Source organism: Dromaius novaehollandiae, chromosome 7 (genome assembly GCF_036370855.1).
Source record: "Dromaius novaehollandiae isolate bDroNov1 chromosome 7, bDroNov1.hap1, whole genome shotgun sequence".
Taxonomy (NCBI): domain Eukaryota; kingdom Metazoa; phylum Chordata; class Aves; order Casuariiformes; family Dromaiidae; genus Dromaius; species Dromaius novaehollandiae.
The window spans coordinates 6,925,467-6,944,966 of record NC_088104.1 but is presented as its reverse complement, the minus strand read 5'-3'; the positions used below and the strand labels follow the sequence as shown (position 1 = coordinate 6,944,966).

The following is a 19,500-nucleotide window of genomic DNA, read 5'->3' as shown; positions in this document are numbered from 1 at the left end:
CATATATGACAGGGGCACATCTATGCCAGCTGGTATAGAAAGAACACAGTTTTATCTGGTATGGGTAACGATAGAACTGGTGCACAGGGAACTGTGATACAGAAGCTTACAGGATGGCTGTTCATGATCTAGATGAAATCTATTTATGTTGGCTTAATATTGAGCCTAAGCTAAGTCTCAGTGAATGTCAGGCATTACTCTTTGAGGTGCAGCACTGAGTTTACAAGGAATAAATTTAGGCCAGGCCAAAACACTTGGCATGCTGGCTTACTAGTTTTGGCCTGCTCTTGTCCATGAATTTTGGCACTGTGCACTATTTTGTGGTGCACCCTACTGTTCTTGGCCACCTGAGCTAATGTTTATTTCTCATTAGCTGTATATATTGCAATAGCACACTGGGAAACATTCTGCTAGACAATACATAGTGCAGAGACTCTGCGCTGAAGTTGTTGCAATCTAGGAATAAGATAAGCCATTGCAGTTTGGGACAGAGAGATACCAGAGATGGAGAAGTAAAGAAATGGTAAGACAGTCTTTCGCAAGATCATGTCCTACGCGGGCTGTAGTCTCATCAAGCTAGCCTATAACTATGTAAAGTTTTTGTAGTCTTTATGGCCAAGGAGAGTGTTAGGAAAGCGTTTAAAGGGGACAAATGGAAGAGCTTTGTTAATGCTGTGTACAGCTCCCTCCAGACGTGAGGGGCAGCATGTAGGAGAGACTGCTGGTTTGTAACTGTCAGCCACTTGTTACAAAGCCAGCCACCTTTTCAGCTGTGTAAGGAGAGATGATAGATGGAGAGAGGGTAGTCTGTGAAGGGCCTTGAAAGTGGAGACGAGTAGTTTGAATCAATACTTTCAGGAAGATTAATGGCCATCTGCTGACTCTAATGAATGGAAGAAGCTATTTTTAACCAGTACTGGCATACTCACTGCATAGGAAATGGAATATATTGGATCCTGAACACAAAAACTTCACTTGGTTGTGGGATTAACTCGATGTGGGGTGTACCTTTACCTTTTAAATGTAAATATTAATCACTTTCAGAAAACTCCTTTTGTTGTAGAAATTAGCCACAGTTAGCAACGAAAGAGATTAAGGGACTTGGCAGAAGTCAAAAAGAAAGTTAGAGTGTTCACTAGATCAAAGGAAATCCTGGCATCCAAAGCTAGGTTTATTTGGCCTGTAAACAGTGTCACTCTTCTTCAGGCTGCTGAGTTTTTATTGCCCTGAAGCATCATGTTCTAGAGTTGTATGGTGGTATTGGATCAAACTATGGGCATCAGCAGTAAGTAAATACGTTGGATTTTGCTGCCCATGAATGATGAGGAGCATACAGTGGAGGAAGGGAGATAGGAAAACCAGGAAGGACATCAACGGTAAGAGCATGAGAAGATGGGATAAGTCAAAGGGTTTTTAAAAGTGAATGAGAGAAAGAAAAATGAAAGAAATATCCCCAGAGAAAGTTGTAAGTAACAGATGATTATTGCTGCCTTTAGAAGACTCAGCTCGGGGACCAAGAATCAACAGCAGTGACAGCAAAGGGCTGAATCACCTCCCTGACACATTTTCAAAATGAGTCCTAATTATAGCTTTGAGCTGCTTCCATCGTATCATAATCAAATGTTTTTTTTCCTAACTAAATTTTAGTAACTATCAAAGGGATCAGACTGACAAAATGAGAAAGGGAAATCTTCTGTTTCCTGATCAGATGATACAGGTACAGCATACCCATTCTGCACATGAGCTCCAGCCTTCCCTGTAAGGGGGGAACGTACTGTTATTGGAGTGTATCTATGATGATGCAGTTTTTGACATCTCTAATAGAAGTATCATTGAACAGTAATGATATATTTTGGTTGTTTGCTCCTTATGGTATGCACTGATTAAGATCCCTCATCCACTTTGCACTGGCCACCAAAATCTGTAAGATACCGTCACGGGAACATTGGCATTGTTCAAATGTGTCTACTTCAATGTCTTCTCAGCTGTCATTTCTTCAGATTTCTACTAATAGTACTACAGTGCAATCTAGTTAGGATTAGAATAGGATAGAATTTTTCCAGAATAATTGAAAAATTCTTTCTGCGGTTTTCCTGATATCTAAATAAGCTAAAACAAAGAAGTATACTAAAAGATTGCAGACCCAGTTATCGGTAGTCAGCAGCTTTCTCAAATCCTGTATTACTTCAATTTATTTTCCTTGCAGTAGATCAATATCTTCAGATGTATAACCCATTATCAATGCAGAAGTGTGATTGTGTGAATCTGGTTTTCTTTGTGATGCCACTGTATGATTACATACTGGACTGGATGAAAATAACAAAAAAATGACAAGGCAAAGTGCTCAAGGTTATATGACAGTACAAAAATACATTTTTACTACCTGTCGGTATTTCTTTCTGTATTAACTGGGAAATGTGGAGCAGTGGAACAACTGAGTTTATTTTTCACAGAAGTAGATAAGAGACTGAGAACTTGATACTCTGTTCCAGCTGTGCACTGCAGGAGCACTGTTCATATTGATGGAGCTGCACCACTGTAAACATAGCGTAGTGTACGTATGGATCAGGCCTTGAGAAGGTAGGTTCTTCTGTTGCCTCTCTATCTGGGGAAGATTAGAACAAGGGTGACAGAGGCCAGATTTCATAGACAGAGTGTTTCACACCCCTCATCTAACTCAACACGAGTACACTTTCCATTTGTGCGGTGCAGGAATTCCCCTCATGAGAACCCCTCTGCCTTCAGCTCACCTAATGTTTCAGACGTCATGCGCCACTTGCACTAAACTCATAAATCAGAATCATGCTAACCAATACCTGGCTCATGTTTGCCAATGCCATAATGACATTGTTAAGGCACAGCAGATTCTGATTTTTTCTCTCACCTGAACTGCATTTTCTAGTGAACTATTTGATATCTGTAGTTGAAGAGAATCATGTTCATTCTGAAAGTAACAGAATGACTGTATAAGCTAGTGAAAACAGCAGATCACAAACAGAGCAGAGACACTTGCCAGTCTCTTAAATCCTGGGTGAGATATCAACACTGAAACGCAGAAAAAAATCAAATATATTTTCTCTCTTTTGAGTTTCTGGCTATTTTTTTTTCCATTTGCAAGCTTTCAGAAGCAGGCTACATCCAGACCTGGATTAAGAGAAATCACACAGACATTTTGACACGGGGTCCCCTTCTGTCTCCAACCATTTCTATTCCCAGAGAAGCAGCAATACTCCTCCTGAGGCAGAGCAGACTAGGTCAGTTATCTTCTTCCTCTGTGCCATTCACCCAGGTCTTTGCTGATCTTAGATTTACTCACCTCTGTACCTTCCTTCCCAAACAGTGTGCCTTGGAGACAGTGCCATCATGACCAACAACTAGCAGCTGACACCTCATGATTTTGCTGTAAGCTTCTGGTGGAGATCAGCAGTTATTACCTCTTCCTTGTCATGCTTTTCTGTGCAGCTATTAGAAACTTACATTTAGTTTTTTAAATGTAAGTGTAACTTTTTCATGTACTCACATGAGGAAGGCACTATAAGAATTGCCATATAGTATCTGTGTGGTAAACCAGGGGATGCTCTGTCCTTCAGTCAAATACCCCACCCAGTCTGCTCTCCAGGTGGAGACTGGTTCTTTCTCTTTAGTAACATCATCTGGCTATGGTCTCTTTTACCTGTTAGTTCAGAATATTATGACACCTTTAATTCTGATCAGGTTACAACTGTTTCAGAAATCTGTGAGTAGTTTAAGAATTCATCTCATTATTAACACAATTCAATAAATTTACAATTTGTGTAGCTTTAGAGCTATTAACATTTAGTAGTACATGCTGGGTAGCACATTTCTCATTCAGAAGTATGTCGACAGAGGAATGCTCTTCTGACATATTACACTATGTAGGTCATCATTTAAAATTTGAAACATCTACCAGCACATATATCTTATTTAAAATGTCAAGAGAGAACAGAAAAATTACACTGGTCTAAGAAGCCTTGTTACCAGAGTATTAGGCATCATTCCATTTCTCTCTCTGCTTCTCCACATTTTTTTTTTCTGTATTTACTTGGTCAGAGGGGGAAAACGGAGTAGCTGTCATTAGGAGATCCTAAGGAAATTCTGTTTTTCCATCAACTCTTAATCTGCCTTTTTTCTGATTAAATTCTGGCATAACTTTATTCTCTTTTAAGAATTTGTTCAATTCCTACTTCTTCCCTTTAGCAATCTAAGCATACCATACACCTTCCTATAAATTTAGATAATAGCTTCAGAGATCAGGATCATTTGGCTATTTTTGATGTCAAAAATTGAAAAGTCAAATATGTTGTTAGAGTTTAGGAACACAAAACAGTCCAAGTAAGCACATGCAAAAGTTAATCTCCACTTTGAAAAATGGGGAAAGGGAGAATATCAGTAATAACCTTTATCTAAGAGGTGCCCAAGTCTGTCTGGAATTCACAAATTAAAAAAAAAAAAAAAAAAAAAAAAAAAAAAAAAAAAGAGGAGCCACATGGAAGCCACTAGCTCTGTACAGGCAGATAGAGTAAACCAGCCAGGCTATTTACCTCATGCTAGCCTAATGCAGCTAGACAGCTTGTAGACCTAATATGCCTTAAATCCAGATGCATCAGCACATGAACAAAGCAATCGCACGACTCCGTATCCATCTGTACCAGCGTATTCAGTCTCAGTAAAATCTGTGCTCTCAAACCCTCACTTCTGTGATCATTAAGTTTATTCACTTGTTGCTTTAATGATGAAATTAAAAGGTGAACAGCTAGTTCACCATCCCTGAGCTCTGTCTCAGCCTCATAGAAAATGAGGTTGTGTTGCTGATATTGCTACCTGTGCAACTTTTCTTCCCTGTTGACTTAAAAAAATCATGAACAATAATGAATATTCTGAGGAGTCTGCATTACCCAGCGGCTTTTGATTATAACAATTCCTTCCTGTGCTTCAGGCTGTTTTGTTTGTCAAATGTGTCTACAGCTGTACATACACAATTCTTTAAAACCATTCATAATTTGCAATGCAAATTTGTTTTGTGTCTATGAAATACAAAATCATACTGCTCTATCACAAAGCTTTTGTGAAGAAGAAAACCTGGAATCTTCAGCCAGTTCACACGCTAAACTTTGTTTAAGAATCTCTCTGTATTCAGAGTAAATAATTGCCAGAAATGTCAGCAAATGAATCTGTTCTTGTGTCTGCTCCTGTGTATTTATCATCTGTGATCATTTAATTGATTATCATTTACAGACACCTGGAAGCATACATGCTCGAATCTCCTAAATAATCAACTTTAAATTAAAGTTTGCAATAGTGTTGTCATATTTTGTCTAACTTTAGAGGACTCTGTTTACCTTAACATAGAGGCTATGCTATGTTATAGTGCATGTACGGGCAGGAAAACTCAGAGAAACATTCGCACTGTCACACTGTAGGAAGTAGCTAGTTCAGCAGATAGTCTCAAATTTCTTGAATTAGTGGTGCCTGACAAAATTAATTCTTCAAATGCCTTCAGCATGGAGAGGAAATGAAATTCTCATTCCACTATTTTGATGTGATTTTTACTGTTTTGAAGTGCCAGCGCAGCCTCAATTTCACCCCAAACTTCTAAACCCACAGCCTAGAGAACTGATGCAAAGAAAGGTGATAGAGCCGGATGGTGTTCTAGACTGCATTCATGCAGCAAAGTCTGGTGTGAAGAGACAATCATAAATCAGGCCATACTCATCTAGGGAAAACTGAAGGAGTTTGGCTGTGTGACACTAGACTCTGTTTGGACATCCACTTCATCGAACTGTGAGGTCAGTTTTGCAGAAACTTTCCCCTCTGTTGATTTAGGTCTAACTAAACCAGCATAAACAATGCCAGTATAGACATCATGGTGAGTCCAATGCTACTGTTTAAACACAGTAGTCTGTAGTCAGAAGAGCAGATACTGAAGGTGAAGTACTGTAACTGAACTTGGCAAACTCTAGATATGAATCAGCAGAAGAATTGAAATGGGAGCAGAAAAAAAGGCATGACTGTATCTGTTAGTCACAAGATGACTCTTAGCTACCAGTATGCTATGAAAAAGGCAAATGGTTCTGGGATAGGTCAGATGAAATACGAATGGTAAAAATAGAAGAATAAAGAAAGACCTAGCCATTTCTGGTCACTTGTCAAGAAAGATGATCTCAAACTGGAGCATGATCAGGGCAATGAAAATATGAAGCAGACAGATTAGAAGATGTCTCGTTATACCAAGAAAAAAAAAAAGAGTGTCAGAAGAGAACAAGATTGCTTTCTATGAGTATCCAGGGAGAGTCAGGAGGAAAGAAGAGAGAGGCAAAATATCAAGGAGGGAAAAAGAAGTGTTTAATTGAACAATTGAACTGGACAGATTAAATCAGAAGAAGAACAAATTTATCATGAATAGATTAGCTATGAATGAAAAATATATTTCTTTTCACTGGAAATTTGAAAAAGCTCCCAATTGCCAGAGGAGTGATATTTTGGACATTCCTTGCAGTGAAGGAGTAAAAACAAGAAATCTAGCTTATTGTAAGTTGGAGAATGATAAATGTGTTTCTCATGGCTGCTTATAGTAGTGGGGAGTGGACTCGCTGATCAAGGTGGTACTTTTCCAGTTCTGGATGTTGAAATCCTGTGTGAGTAAACAAGAAAATATCAAAAGGAGACAATCTGTTTACTCATGTTTCATTAAAGGCTGTGTGCATTTGTTTGCATCAATCTATAGTTCATTTGCGTGTAGGTTTTCAACTATAAATTTTTCAGGGTAACATAATTGACATTTTAATTCATTAATTGATATGTTTAAACAAAATGACATCAAAGATTCTGAGATGCTCAGTCATTAAGCAAACAGTTCATGAATGTTTCAATGACATTACTGAATACAGTAAGAGATCATTTTTTGAAGTGTTTGAGATATGTTAAGGAATACATACAATTCAAGATGATCCCTTTACTACTCAAGAAATCCCCAAACAATGCCTTCGAAAGGTTTTGCTTAGATATAACCATTTTCTTATAAGAAAGATGATTATATTCATAAACCCTTTTCAGTAGAAAGCATCATAATTTAGGGATTTAGACAATCTAAAAATGTAAAGAATTGGGTATTAATTCTGTCTTGGTTTAGATTCATTTAAACCAGATGTTCTCCTCAGCCTTTAAATGACCTACTCCTTTTTATGTGTCCTGAGTAGATAATAGTAGTTAGTAGCAGTTAGAGTAGAGGCTCTATAAGCTAGATTTCCAGAAGGAGACTCAATTTTGAATGTAACAGAGAAGATTTTAATATAATAATATTAATTAATAATATAATAATAATAATATAATAATAATAATAATATTATACACAGACCTGCATTCCAAGGAAGTATCCATCAGCTTTCAGTTAGTACAATTCATGGGACAATAGATCATATGCAGGCAAAAGTGCAAGGACTTTTCAAGAAGGAAATGAACACAAAGATAACTTCATAGAAAAATGGGTCTTTGAGGGAAATAATGTAGTTTGTGCCCTTTGTTTGCAGAATCTGTTTTTTTACTTTTGTGATGTTTTCTGTAAGTTTTCAATAGAAATTTTGAAATCAGAGTCAACAGAGATTGCACTCATAAAAATTGGCGTGAGAATTGTTGATTGCAGAGATGCTAGCATGCACCACAAACAAGGACTTTGAATCTGTAACTTTTCCTTAGCAATGCCTTATTTGGATTGTATATGGAAATTTATAAACAAGCTGTTTTTATAAACAAACTATGTTTTCACAAACACCTCTCTTAAGAGTTCATTTCAAGAACGGTGATGGAAACCCTCTCTCCTAGGAGTGCAAAAAACTCAACACATTTCATGTGCTCTAGCCCCTCTCACAGGAGACTTGCCCCTGCCTGCTCCTTTGTTACAAGGCTTCCTCTACGCTCCTTACGTCCATTGGGTCTGAACTGCTCTCTACTGCAGCTCTTAGAAGTGCTCCTCCTGCATTTTTCTGTGAAACCCCAGCGAACAAAACGGCAAGTGAGGAAGTATCGTTCTATTTCAAAATACTGTGGCTCTCCCACTTAACTCCCTCATAACCATTTTCATGCCCTTTCTTTCGTTATCCCTTGTCCATCTTTACTGTCTTAGCTTTTATCTTTCGTCTTTGTGTTCTACCTTCTCCAATTATTATTTGAGTCTGCAATTGTATTATTTCAGCAGCTGTAAAGAGACCATTAAGATAGAGTTCATAAAACTAAATTATATTTTCTATTCAGGAATTGGTAGTATATTTTACTTCTGCTTAATGCTGCGAGAGACAGAAAATATAATAAAAACTGTATTCTTATCTGATGATGCCTCAGGGGCCTTCTGACTCTCTCAACAGGTTGATAGATGTATATAAAACAGGTTAAATCAAGACAGATCCTGTCTGAAACATCCCTGTCTAATTCTCTGACACATCTATGTAGAATCCTTTAGAACTGTAGTAATAGATTATATAAAAATGTTCATAACATTTCTTAAAAAGAAAATCCATAATATTTCTTTAAAGAAAAATAGCTTAAATTTGAATATTTTACTGAAATTCTCCTTTTATTTGATTCAAGACATAAATGGTCTAAAATTACAATTATGCTGTTTTGGGCTGTAAACACATAAAAATGAGTTACTTTACATATGAAAGCCAAGAAACAATCTCAGCTATGCCTTGCTGGAAAGTAATAATGAATCTCTTTTAATATCATAAAAGCACATATAAATACGCTCAGTGAAATCTTGCTTTTATTGCCATTCTGCACAATTTCAAGTGATTAGGTTGACAACTATCCATAGGTTCTTTCTAATATAAAAATAAAAGCAAGCGACTTTGATAATAAGTTTTTGGATGCATGTTGCAAGAATTCTTAGTCAGTTCTGCTAATTTGTATCTAGTTCAACCAAATGCATTTTTCACTTCCCCCATTGCTGGCAAGTTGGCAGTGATGAACAATGTGACTAGTTAACTGTGCAGAAAGAGTATGAACAGTGTGCATTGAATTCAGATCACAGCTTAGAAGGGGTCAACATGCCTAAATCCAAACTGAGCAGCATGAATGGAGAAATTCAAGTTTATCCTCCATCTCGACAGCCTATTGTTAATGCAAGAGTTCTTGAAGTATCATTATTTAACTCTAACTCACTGCGTTATTAAATTTAGGCATCATCAAACTAATGTTAAAACTTACTTCTGGCCTTTGAATTCTATGATAACATGTTGGGCCTTGACATTTTATGTCATGAGGCTTTCCTTTAAGATAAATATCTGATGGGAGGGTATAAAGAAGACACAGCCACACTCTTCTCAGTGGTGCCCAGTAGCCAGACGAGAGTTGATGGGCACCAATCATAATCCATCTGAACATAAGAAAGTGCTTCTCCCCAGCTATTCTGTGACTCTGTGAGAACTGTTACTTTTTGGTAATCCGAATGATTTGTCAGCTGTACACCATTTAATGACCTGGGAGCTCTGGTGTTGCTTCCCAGTGTGTGGTTGGATCTCCCTGTGTCCTACAGAAATGAAAACAAAAAACACCAAATGTCTTCTGTATTTTCATCATATTGTATGAGATAAATTCTCAGTCCAAGAAATTACCAGCATGAGAGATCACCCTCTTCTGCCTCCCAGAGAATCAGTAGTGTTGTTTTAACTACGAACTGTTGCTGTGTCCCTTCAGAAATGAACTAGTTCTGTACGTGTGATGTGTACCTATTTGGGCAAAATTTACATGTATTGGCAGTGAATATCACCTCGTTCTGCATGTAAGTGAAGTGAGTGCCCCTACATTTGTAGGTACCTGCTTATCAACAACAACAAGATGTTAAGAAGCTAGTCCTTAATTTGTCATAAGCAATGATGTTCTGCAGAATCTCTGTATTTCACACCAGATTTTTACACTAGTGTACTGCACTCCACTTCACATTGTTTATGAATCTTTTTTCTTCAACTTTTGGTTTACTTTTGCTTTTCAGTTAGTGGCAAAACTCTTGCTTTGCTTTAATGGGGCCAGGATATTGGTCCAGTATGAGTTACTTGTAATTTTAAAGGACTTCTAAGTGCCTTTAACAAAACAGCAATGTTATCAAATGTATGAAAGCAGGGTTGGCTTACTTGAAAAGCTATGTCCTGTTATAGCTAGATGATTAAATGGTCTTGGAAATTTTAAGAAGATATAATCTTGCTCTCCATTCTGTCAGTGTAAAAAACTACAGGGCCTGTATTGTCCATAGATTATTATTTGTTGGAGACTGAGTTGTTGTTATCTCTTAAAAGTCATGACGGCACAGTGATTGCTTAAGCAAAGGGTGGCATATTCTTGGTAGAAGAGAAATGTAATCTGTACTTGATGTTCTGATTGAATGTAAATATTATTCATGGCATATAGCTTAGTCTTCTTCCCTAGTGGTTTTATGGCTTGGGCTTCATTGGTCTTCTATTGCTGAGCTACATCATTTCCTAAATATATCATATGGATTGGAAGCACTTAATAAATTCTGGATTGACAGAGTATATGGATCAGTGAAGCTGGTAACCGTTTATCTTTTAAATTATCTAAACATATTCTTCCCACTGTGCCTGCTTTAGTTGTTATATTTGGGTCATAGCATATACTGTACAGGCCTCTTTCAATATTTTTCTGAAAACAGTTAGTATTAAATTATGTATCCCTAAGAAGGAGAAATCATCAAAAAGACCGTCTGATTCCCTTCCTATCCTGACAAGTATGGGAGGTGGTTTTCAGTGGCAATTACATATTCAGAGGGTAGGAAATGGTCACCACCTATGCCCAAAGTGCCAGACTGATCCTGGCCTGGTCTAGAGATTACTGGTATACTATTTGCAAAACTGGCTGTCATGGATCCAGAGCATTATGCCTTTGGGTGGCAGCATTTCTAACTACACTGCGGCTATCATTTTGTCACATACCTCTTGAAGGACATGTCACTACAACATAACAGATCCGCTTGCATAAACACTCATTTTGGGCTGAAGTACCCAAAATAGAAATACTGAAACATACTTTACTGAAGGGATCGGTAACGTCCAGCACAAATTCTAAAGATGAATCGTAGCCACATTATTAATGTCGTTGAGTCAAAGCGAGGAGCTGGAAGCCGTGGCACTGAGAAGCTATGCCTCCAGGTTTCAGAGCTCACAGAGCTCTGGACCTCACAAGAATCAGCGGCTGAGAGCTATTAATACACAGAGGTAAATTAGAGTAATATTTTCTGTTTATTTTATATTTCTGTTACGTCTTCTTTAGAAGGATCTCAGGCAACTTCACAGCTAATGACTGCAGCATTAAAATATTCCTGCCTTCAAGTGAGTCTTGTAACTCATTGCATGAACAATATCAGGATTGATTAGTTACTGCTTGCAAAGCATCCTCTGAATGCTGCAAAGTGTGTGCACTGTATCTATACCTGTCAGCACACAGAGATTTTGTAGTTGAAAGTTCTGTGTGTGGTGGGCCTTAACATCTTTTTTAAACCTTTCTTCCAGGAACAGCGCTCAGCTTACTCCATTAGGGTAATGCTGTTCATTCAATGGAATCACTTATGATTTACACCAGTGTAAGTGAGACTCACGTCTGAGCCTTGATCTTTTCAATGCAATTTCATCAATTCTGTTTGATACGAAATGAAAAGAGTCTGTTATATTCTTCAGCCATTTTTGAAGCAAAATCATTTGATTGGTTCAAGGCAGTAAAAGAAGTCTTTACTTCTTGAGTTAGCTTTAGAATTGAAACCTTGGGTTGGCGACCAAACCTCTTACTATGTGGTTTTCCAGAAGTTACTTATTTTTCATGGACCATGATCAATGATGAGTACTGATAATGACAGCAGTGATTTCCAGGTTTAAAGTTAAGAATATAAAAGTTAAGAGTAATAAGTTCCTCTGACTTTAGACTAAGCACGATGAGTTTAAACATTCTTTTAATTCAAAACATTTTGTTTTGTTTTTAAATCCACACCTTGATGTTGATCTGACAGTGGTGTAAATGAGAAGGTCAAAGAGGTATCTCTGATGTAAAACCAAGGTGAATTCAGAAGCATACTCCAGATACTGAAATTGTGTAAAATACAGAGTACATAAACATAACAAATGGCTAGCAAATACAAAAGTATATCAAATGCCAAATGTCTACAATACTGCAAATTAACTGCTATGGCAGGAGTGCCAGCAGTGGTATTCAGAATGGAAAGAGCAGAACTCGATTACAGAGATCATAAAATAATCCTTTCCCTTGATCTTCGGCTCCTCAAACTAGAAGAGGCAGAAAGAGCTGGCTCTGAACAAACAATCTTTTATCAGTGACGGATGTGGCACTCTTTTGTCCAGTAAAACTGCTGATTTACTAATACGAAAAAAACAAATCTTTTCTGATGACACCTACTTCTCTAACCTGCTAAAGAAAGCACAAACAGATGGGTATCTCTGTGACTGTGAGTGATGAAACCAGTCTAGAGAAATACCAGTAATGTCTGCCTAGAACTAATATTGCAACATGCAGTAACATCAGCAGCATCCCCCATTAGGACATATTCATTTTCTTTATGCCAAGAATATGACCTATGATACTGCATGGTTTGATTTAATAGAAGTGCCTTTTCCAACAAAAAGGTAACAGATATTTTATACAAATGCGAAATCTGCCCCGTGAAGCCTGGACAGATTTAAATTCCTTACACTTTCTTTTTATTGCACTGCCAGCAAAATTAAGGGATGCTACTAGTTTAAAAAAAAAGCAGGTTACATGCTTTATGGATTTTGAAGGGAGATTTTTCCTTTGTCTTACCTGGAAACAGTACATATGAGAATGTATTTTTAAAAATAGTAATTTCCCTTTATGTGTGAAACTCCATGCAGGTTTTGATACTGGTGATTTTCTTCCTTAAGGATGCAAATCAAATATAATTGCAACAAGTCTGAGTGATTTAAACTTGTATAAACTACTGATATAAACCAGCTAAAACATGCAAATAAGAACAGAATCAGACCTTGACTTGTTTGCAGAGCAGGTGCGCATAGCTCAGAAATTTATTTGTGGAATTAAAATAGTGGAATCATTTGTTTGCAATAAGTCAAGTACATCAAAAGATTAAAACCCATCACTTATCAATGCTCAGGAAATGGTACTTTGTTTTTTGTAAATCAAAACTGAAGGATGTTTGGGTGCATCTTCTCATCAAACACTGACTTAGGAAACAGTACTCTTCTGGTGTATTTTTTCTCCTCAGTAGTCTACAAGGGCACTTTGGTAAGATGGGTAATTTTACAGTTTGTATATGAAGACATTGCTATCCCTTAATTCTTAGATCACAACAATTGAATATAAATAAATACCTGTCAAAAATAGCCAATACAACTGCAAAATAGGAATTTGTAAGAGCATTTTTAGATTAAAATTTCTAGACTTGGAAAGAAGTGGCATGTAATCTCAGTACCTTTACCAGCACTGTAGCATGCATACATCCTCTGAAGAGGATTTGCTCTGTTTTGTTTGGAGAATGATAGCATAAGCTACAAGGGAGGGAAGCTGTTATTCAAATAGGCAGGATTTCAGAATAATCATAATCCACAACTTACATACATACATAAATTTAATTGAAAGTTTATTCCTTTTTTTTCTCATATCTTTTAATCATCAGTGCTTTACAATACTGCTTGAACTGGCAAACCACACGTGAAACTGAGCATTCTGGTTGTCAGTTAGGACATTCATACAGTTTCAGCAATTGCTTTCACTTCTAAATACTAAAACAAATGACTGACTACTCTCATGTAACCTTGAGGCGCATGATTCTTTAAATGTTGGTCTTGCCTGTGACATCCAGGCGTCCAGACATCTTGCATAATGCAAGAAAGATAGAAAGTAATGCAATTGCACTTCCTGAACTCTTGAAAAATGAAAGCTGTTTTCATCCCTTTCCCAATAGAGAGATTTGTGTGAAATCCTTGAAACTGTGAACAGAGTTTTTAGCACTTCCTGTTCCCTCTGATGTCAGCAGGACTACTGAGTTACAGGAATTTGAAAAAGACCACTCTTCTTTGACTTCAGTGTCTAGTGTCAGGCATCTATATTTCCAATGGGAAAAAACAGACAAGCATTTTCATATGTAATTTGAATGCTATGGTTGCAAAGAATATTTGCGTCAGAGGACTGAGAAAAGAGGTAAAGATTCACAGAGTTTATATAATGACTTGAGTGAATATGAAGTTCTGATGGAACCAAAGGATTGCTTTTCCTTCCTTCCCCAAAGCGCTCAAGCTGGTTGCATTTGCAGCATGAAGTCCTAGATGCAGTTTGCATATTCAAGAGGAAGAAGAGAAACAACCACACAGCCTCTAATATATGACTTGCTTTTGAAGCATGTATTGGTTTCAGATCTTGGTACTTGGGATATTTGTTAAATCTTGCCTGGAGCTGTATGTGAAAAGTGTGAATCATAGTAAATGGCACCTGTTATCTCAGCTTCCCTTTTTGGAACATACACAAATTATTTGATTAATGGTTATATAAGCACAGTATAAGTGTGTCTGATTTACTGTACCAATATCTATAGCTGCAGAATCTCTGTTCTACACAGCAGCATTTAAATGACCTTCAGGGTAAACAGTGTATTATCCCATTAGCAACAAGGAGCAGCTTTGGGCAATAATAGAAATGTTAGTTTATATATATGCACAATGATTTGTATTTTTGATCAGCTGCTTTTACAGCTTCACCAAGTTAGAGACCCATCGATAGCTGACTTTGTGACTGACAAGCTGAGTAATGCATTGCACATACTTGTTGCTAGACAGAGAAAGAAAAATGTTAGTTTTATTTTTGGGGCCTTTAAATTCAGAGAACTGGCTAAAATGAATTTGTACTTCAAAAAGAGTGGATGATATCTACACTAAGTGGTAAAATTGCTTCCACTTTGATAGTGGCAATAGTCATTGATTTGGAATAAAATGGGAAGTGAAGGTAGGTTTGTCAAATGTAGGAGGTTGGGGAAAAATTTTACAGGTTTCAAATCAAGCAAGTGCATTTGGAATACTTAGGAAAAGAATTAGAAGAAAACTAAGGAACCTGACCTAATAACTGCTGTTATTAAGGAATAAGTGTCAGTTCACTGGGTAAATCACTCTGGGCTGCAAAAAGGGGACAACCATCCAGACTGTTGTTAGAGAGCTGTTCATTGAACTCTGAGAATTGATATAGAGAAAACAAGATCATATGACTGATGAGTGGTTGCTATCTATTGCCACTTTCTGCCTGAGGTCAGAGCCCAGCTTTTCTTTTATAACGGCAGAAGACCTCTTCTAATGACCAGTCCTTAAAGATTAATGGGACTAGCTGATTTTCTGAATTCGCTAAGGAAAAACACTACTCAAGCTATGACAGACACTATGGAAATGTTTTAATTATCTGTTGTCTTTAATTGTTGGTATAGTTGTTCTTACATGACACTTTGTTCGTCGTCATCTTCACAGGTCACCTTGGAGTATGCCTTGCAGCAAAAGAATCAGGAAGGCAGAGCGTTATTGGCGCGTGTCCTGTTCTGATCTTACTGAGAAGGAAAAAGCATGTTTTGGAATCATATGCCAGTGCTCTGGCAGAAATACAGATGTGGTGATTTATTCCATCGACCAAGTCCTGATGTGAAGAATTCTCTCTAATGGCAAATGAGATATTGAATCTATTTAATTTCAACTCACAGAGCTAGGTATTCCTGAAATGAGACTTCCTAGCTGTTCATCAGGTAAGAATGCTCACAGTCAGAACAAAAGTCTTCAGTGATTGATTATAAAGTACATTGTATTGTAATGCTACACTGTTTCACATTTTCTTACAGCCTTTATCTGCAAAACTGTTTTAAAATTCCAAAAATCATAAAGTACCTGGTCTGGGGACTTTGGTACAGACTCGGCCATTTCCAAAAAACCCTGCTGGACATCGGCCACAGAAGTATCCAAGGTAAGGTGGTTTCCGATCAAAACATAATACTCCAGGGAAACATGGCCTATTGGCACAGGTGGTAATATATGACAGAGGTGCTGTGTGGCCTAAAAAAAGAAGGTCAAGTACTTCTTAAAATTATAATTTCTCAAATCAAATGCATATATAAAGTAAAGCATGACTGACTGAGCTTGGCTAAAGCTATACAACTGCTTATATTCTTTTAAAATATAATTAATGCAGAATGTTTCCAACCTTGTGCCAAACAATAGAATGTCCTGTAGGCACAGTGTATCAGAACATCTGCTTCTCATTAAAACAAGATTTATTAGTCTTCTAATTACATGTTTTCAAGTTTATTACTCAAAGTTGCTTGGCATTTATCATGGATAATATAGAAATTGTAATTTTCAGCCTAAGTGAAAGATTAGCTGAGAAACTACATTATTCAGACATCCTTTCGTTCTTTTATGATGGAAGGTAATCATCAAACTTTACAGTACACGTACCAGACCTTTAAAAATACCCAGTCAAGTACATATGTTTCTGATCGAGAAATCATCCTTAATGTGTCAAACATTGTGTGAAAAGAGACTACTTTAACTGTCTTAGAATGATGTGCAAAATCAAACACTCTGGTAGTATATAGTATTTTATCACTTATGATGTCACTAAATAGCAAGCGCATATGAACTGCCTGGGAAGAAGTATTTAACTGTGACAAGACAGAACAGATGAATAAAATCTTAGTGATGGCTGTAGATCTTTTTTAATTGTCTCCAGTGAGGTCTATATCATGATTCTCTGGTATTTCCAGCATTATTCTTGCACTTTGCCTGCAAAAATACGATGGCTGCTTGTAAGAGGCATATTCTGGTTAGGTTATGAGTGGCCTGGCACAGATATACAGATGAAGGTGAAAAAAACCCTAACATTTTCATTTACTTATGCCCTACATAAGAAATATGCCCAATCTCAATTCTTCCACTCCTTGCTTCCACTAGAAAATCATCAAAAAAATGTGATACTCATTAGAACTGTACTGACTGCAGGCACAAATGTTTTGGGAGAAACATGTGCCACAGCCACGTTCATACTTTAAGAGTCAATCTTTGTTTATGTTCAAAACTCAGTCCTCATTCAGTGACTTCCAGTACAATGCTGAAATAAAATGTCAGCTACACTTGGCTATGGCAAGTTCCTGTAAGCTATCATTCATATTATCTTTCTTTACATTAATCAGTAAGATTGGGAGTGATTTTGTTCCTTTTTGGAAGCAATGAGATCTCTAGGTTGAGCCTGACTACTCTGATTGCCATTACTCTAATGGCTCTCTTCCTGTGTCAGTGTTTAGCAGTAATACATGGTGTGATGTATTGTGGGGTTTTTGGTTTTGCTTTTTTAGCTCTATCTTACTGATGTATTATAAGCAGTTAGCCTATGTTTACTGCTAAGATGGTAAAATGTATGATCTTTGAATACATAAACTGCAACATCTGAAAGAGATATTGTATCATTGTACACCTACCATGTGTATCACTTATGTTAATGTTCTTAATTGCAGGAGAATTCTTTGCCTCTAAGGGTTGCACAGGCCATTCGACCTCAGTTGTGTTCAAATCACCTTTGCCATTGTTATTGTCAATGATGGACTCTTCTGTAATGTCAGCAGCAAGCACAGCTGTAAGAAGACAGTACGGAGACAAGGAAACAAGGTATTAAGAGCTTAGCTGTGATTGATGATAAAAAGCAATGGTAACAGCAAATCAGATAACCTGACATAAGTTTATTCCAGAAGCCAGCCATCAAACAAACACAGGCAAATCAGATGAGTCAGCTGCTGAAATGCAGGAAAGCTTTGACACAAATACAGACAAAATTGTTTTGCCCAAATTCACTAAGCTTAAGTCATCCAAGAGACATACTTAATATGCATGGTGATCTTTTATTGAGCTAAGGGTGGGCAGTGTGGTTACTTGCACAAAGATGCTACACTGCACACTGGGACCTGTGGTCTGTATGATTCCTACTTCACTTTGAAAGCTTCCCTCTGAAAACTACATTGTACTTGTTTGTTGGCTTTGGTTAGCTCAGCTGTCAACTTTGTACACTCCAAAATACATGTACTAAATATATGTGGAAGTAAAGGGGAAAATTGTTTGTTGATGTTAAAAAATATTAATTCCTGCCTAAATTTAAGACAATTTCTCAAGAGATTTAGGGATTGTAAACTCTACATGGATATATGTTGTAAGGTAAACAACTATTGCTCTGGGTCTCTCGGATCTTCTGTACTCTTACAGAAAACCTTGATACTGTGACTTTTTGTATACCTTAAACAATGCAATGAGCTATAGCCCTCTATAGCCATAAAGTTGGTTCAGTTTCATCCTTCTGCCTTCTTGGGGATGCCTTTCCACTTGCTTCAACAAGGAAAGTATGAGTAGGTATGGTCAGTCTCAGAACAGAGTATCAGAACCATGAAGAATGATTTATATTTTATTTTGTGTGGAAAAAGAAGCATTTGGAGGCAATAACTAGTTTACTTGTTCTAATAAATGTGCATTTCAAAAATAAAGAAATGTTTCTGTAATTAAAAAAAGGCCTAAGGAGAAGTTATAACTTTTCTGATATACTTTGGAAAAGGGCATAATTTTATGTATCTGAATATTCCTCCCTTATTAGTTGTATTAGCTACAAAAACATACACTGGTGATGCAGATGCAGAATCAGCTTTGAAATGACTCGGTGTTGCCAACTAATAGTAAAGAAAACATTTTTGTACAGATATTTGCAATGTGACAGAAGAATATTCTGTAAAACTGGCAAAGGCAGTCCTGCTGGCCCCAGAACCTCTCAGTTACAGTGAGTCTTTTCACATCAGATTTTCTTTTTTTTGGTCATCAGTATGAGGAAAAGTTAATATATGCACAGTTCATATCTCTATTTTTTGCTTTTTGGATTTATTTGGAAACACTAACAAACAAAACACAAAACACTTCAAATACTGATTTTCTTCTCCTTGTCAATCAAATGTTATTTTTAGTGAAGGCTTGTGCGTATACAACTGAAAAAAGAAGTAGCAGAAAGAGTGTGAGTAAGTCACATCCTGTGCACCTGAAGAGTCTCAGTACTGCGTAAAGTCACTGTAGCCCCCCTACTAAAGATGCTGCTGAGGACTACCCTAACAGCAACAAGGTTTAAAATTGTTCCCGGCCTTTTCCTGCACCATTTGGGAACTTTGTGTCAAACATGAGCTCAGCAGCTAAGGACTGCATCCTCTAATGAAAATATACCTCAGACATGAAGGTGAAATTCAGGTATATGTGGAGGACTTCACATGAACCTTCTTCTTCTGACGCTATGTGCTGCTTGTACAGCTTTCACCCAAAACAAAAGTAATCCTGTAGCTGCTTCAGAGCTGTTTCCCCAAGTAATTGTTAGTGGAGGACATATTTTGGAGCAAAATACTCAAAAACCTACGGAACATTCTTGGCAAATTGTACAGCTGGCATCTGG

General features: G+C 37.2%; 1 protein-coding gene and 1 long non-coding RNA gene across 3 annotated transcripts in view; one reads left to right on the top strand and one right to left on the bottom strand.

Moving 5' to 3' along the window:
• LOC112997447 (von Willebrand factor D and EGF domain-containing protein-like) overlaps window positions 1-19,500 on the bottom strand; it is a 186,053-nt gene that overhangs the window by 46,563 nt on the left and 119,990 nt on the right. For both annotated transcript variants that reach the window (XM_026123472.2, XM_064514606.1), the window contains exons 19-20: window positions 17,510-17,662; window positions 15,924-16,088 (exon numbers count right to left, since the gene is read on the bottom strand). In XM_026123472.2, the coding sequence (XP_025979257.2) occupies window positions 15,924-16,088; window positions 17,510-17,662 (318 nt within the window). The remainder of the gene's footprint in view (window positions 1-15,923; window positions 16,089-17,509; window positions 17,663-19,500) is intronic.
• Window positions 15,328-18,232, top strand: LOC135328832 (uncharacterized). The gene is made up of 3 exons (XR_010389918.1): window positions 15,328-15,784; window positions 15,878-15,999; window positions 17,546-18,232. It is a non-coding gene; the product is annotated as an uncharacterized LOC135328832 (long non-coding RNA).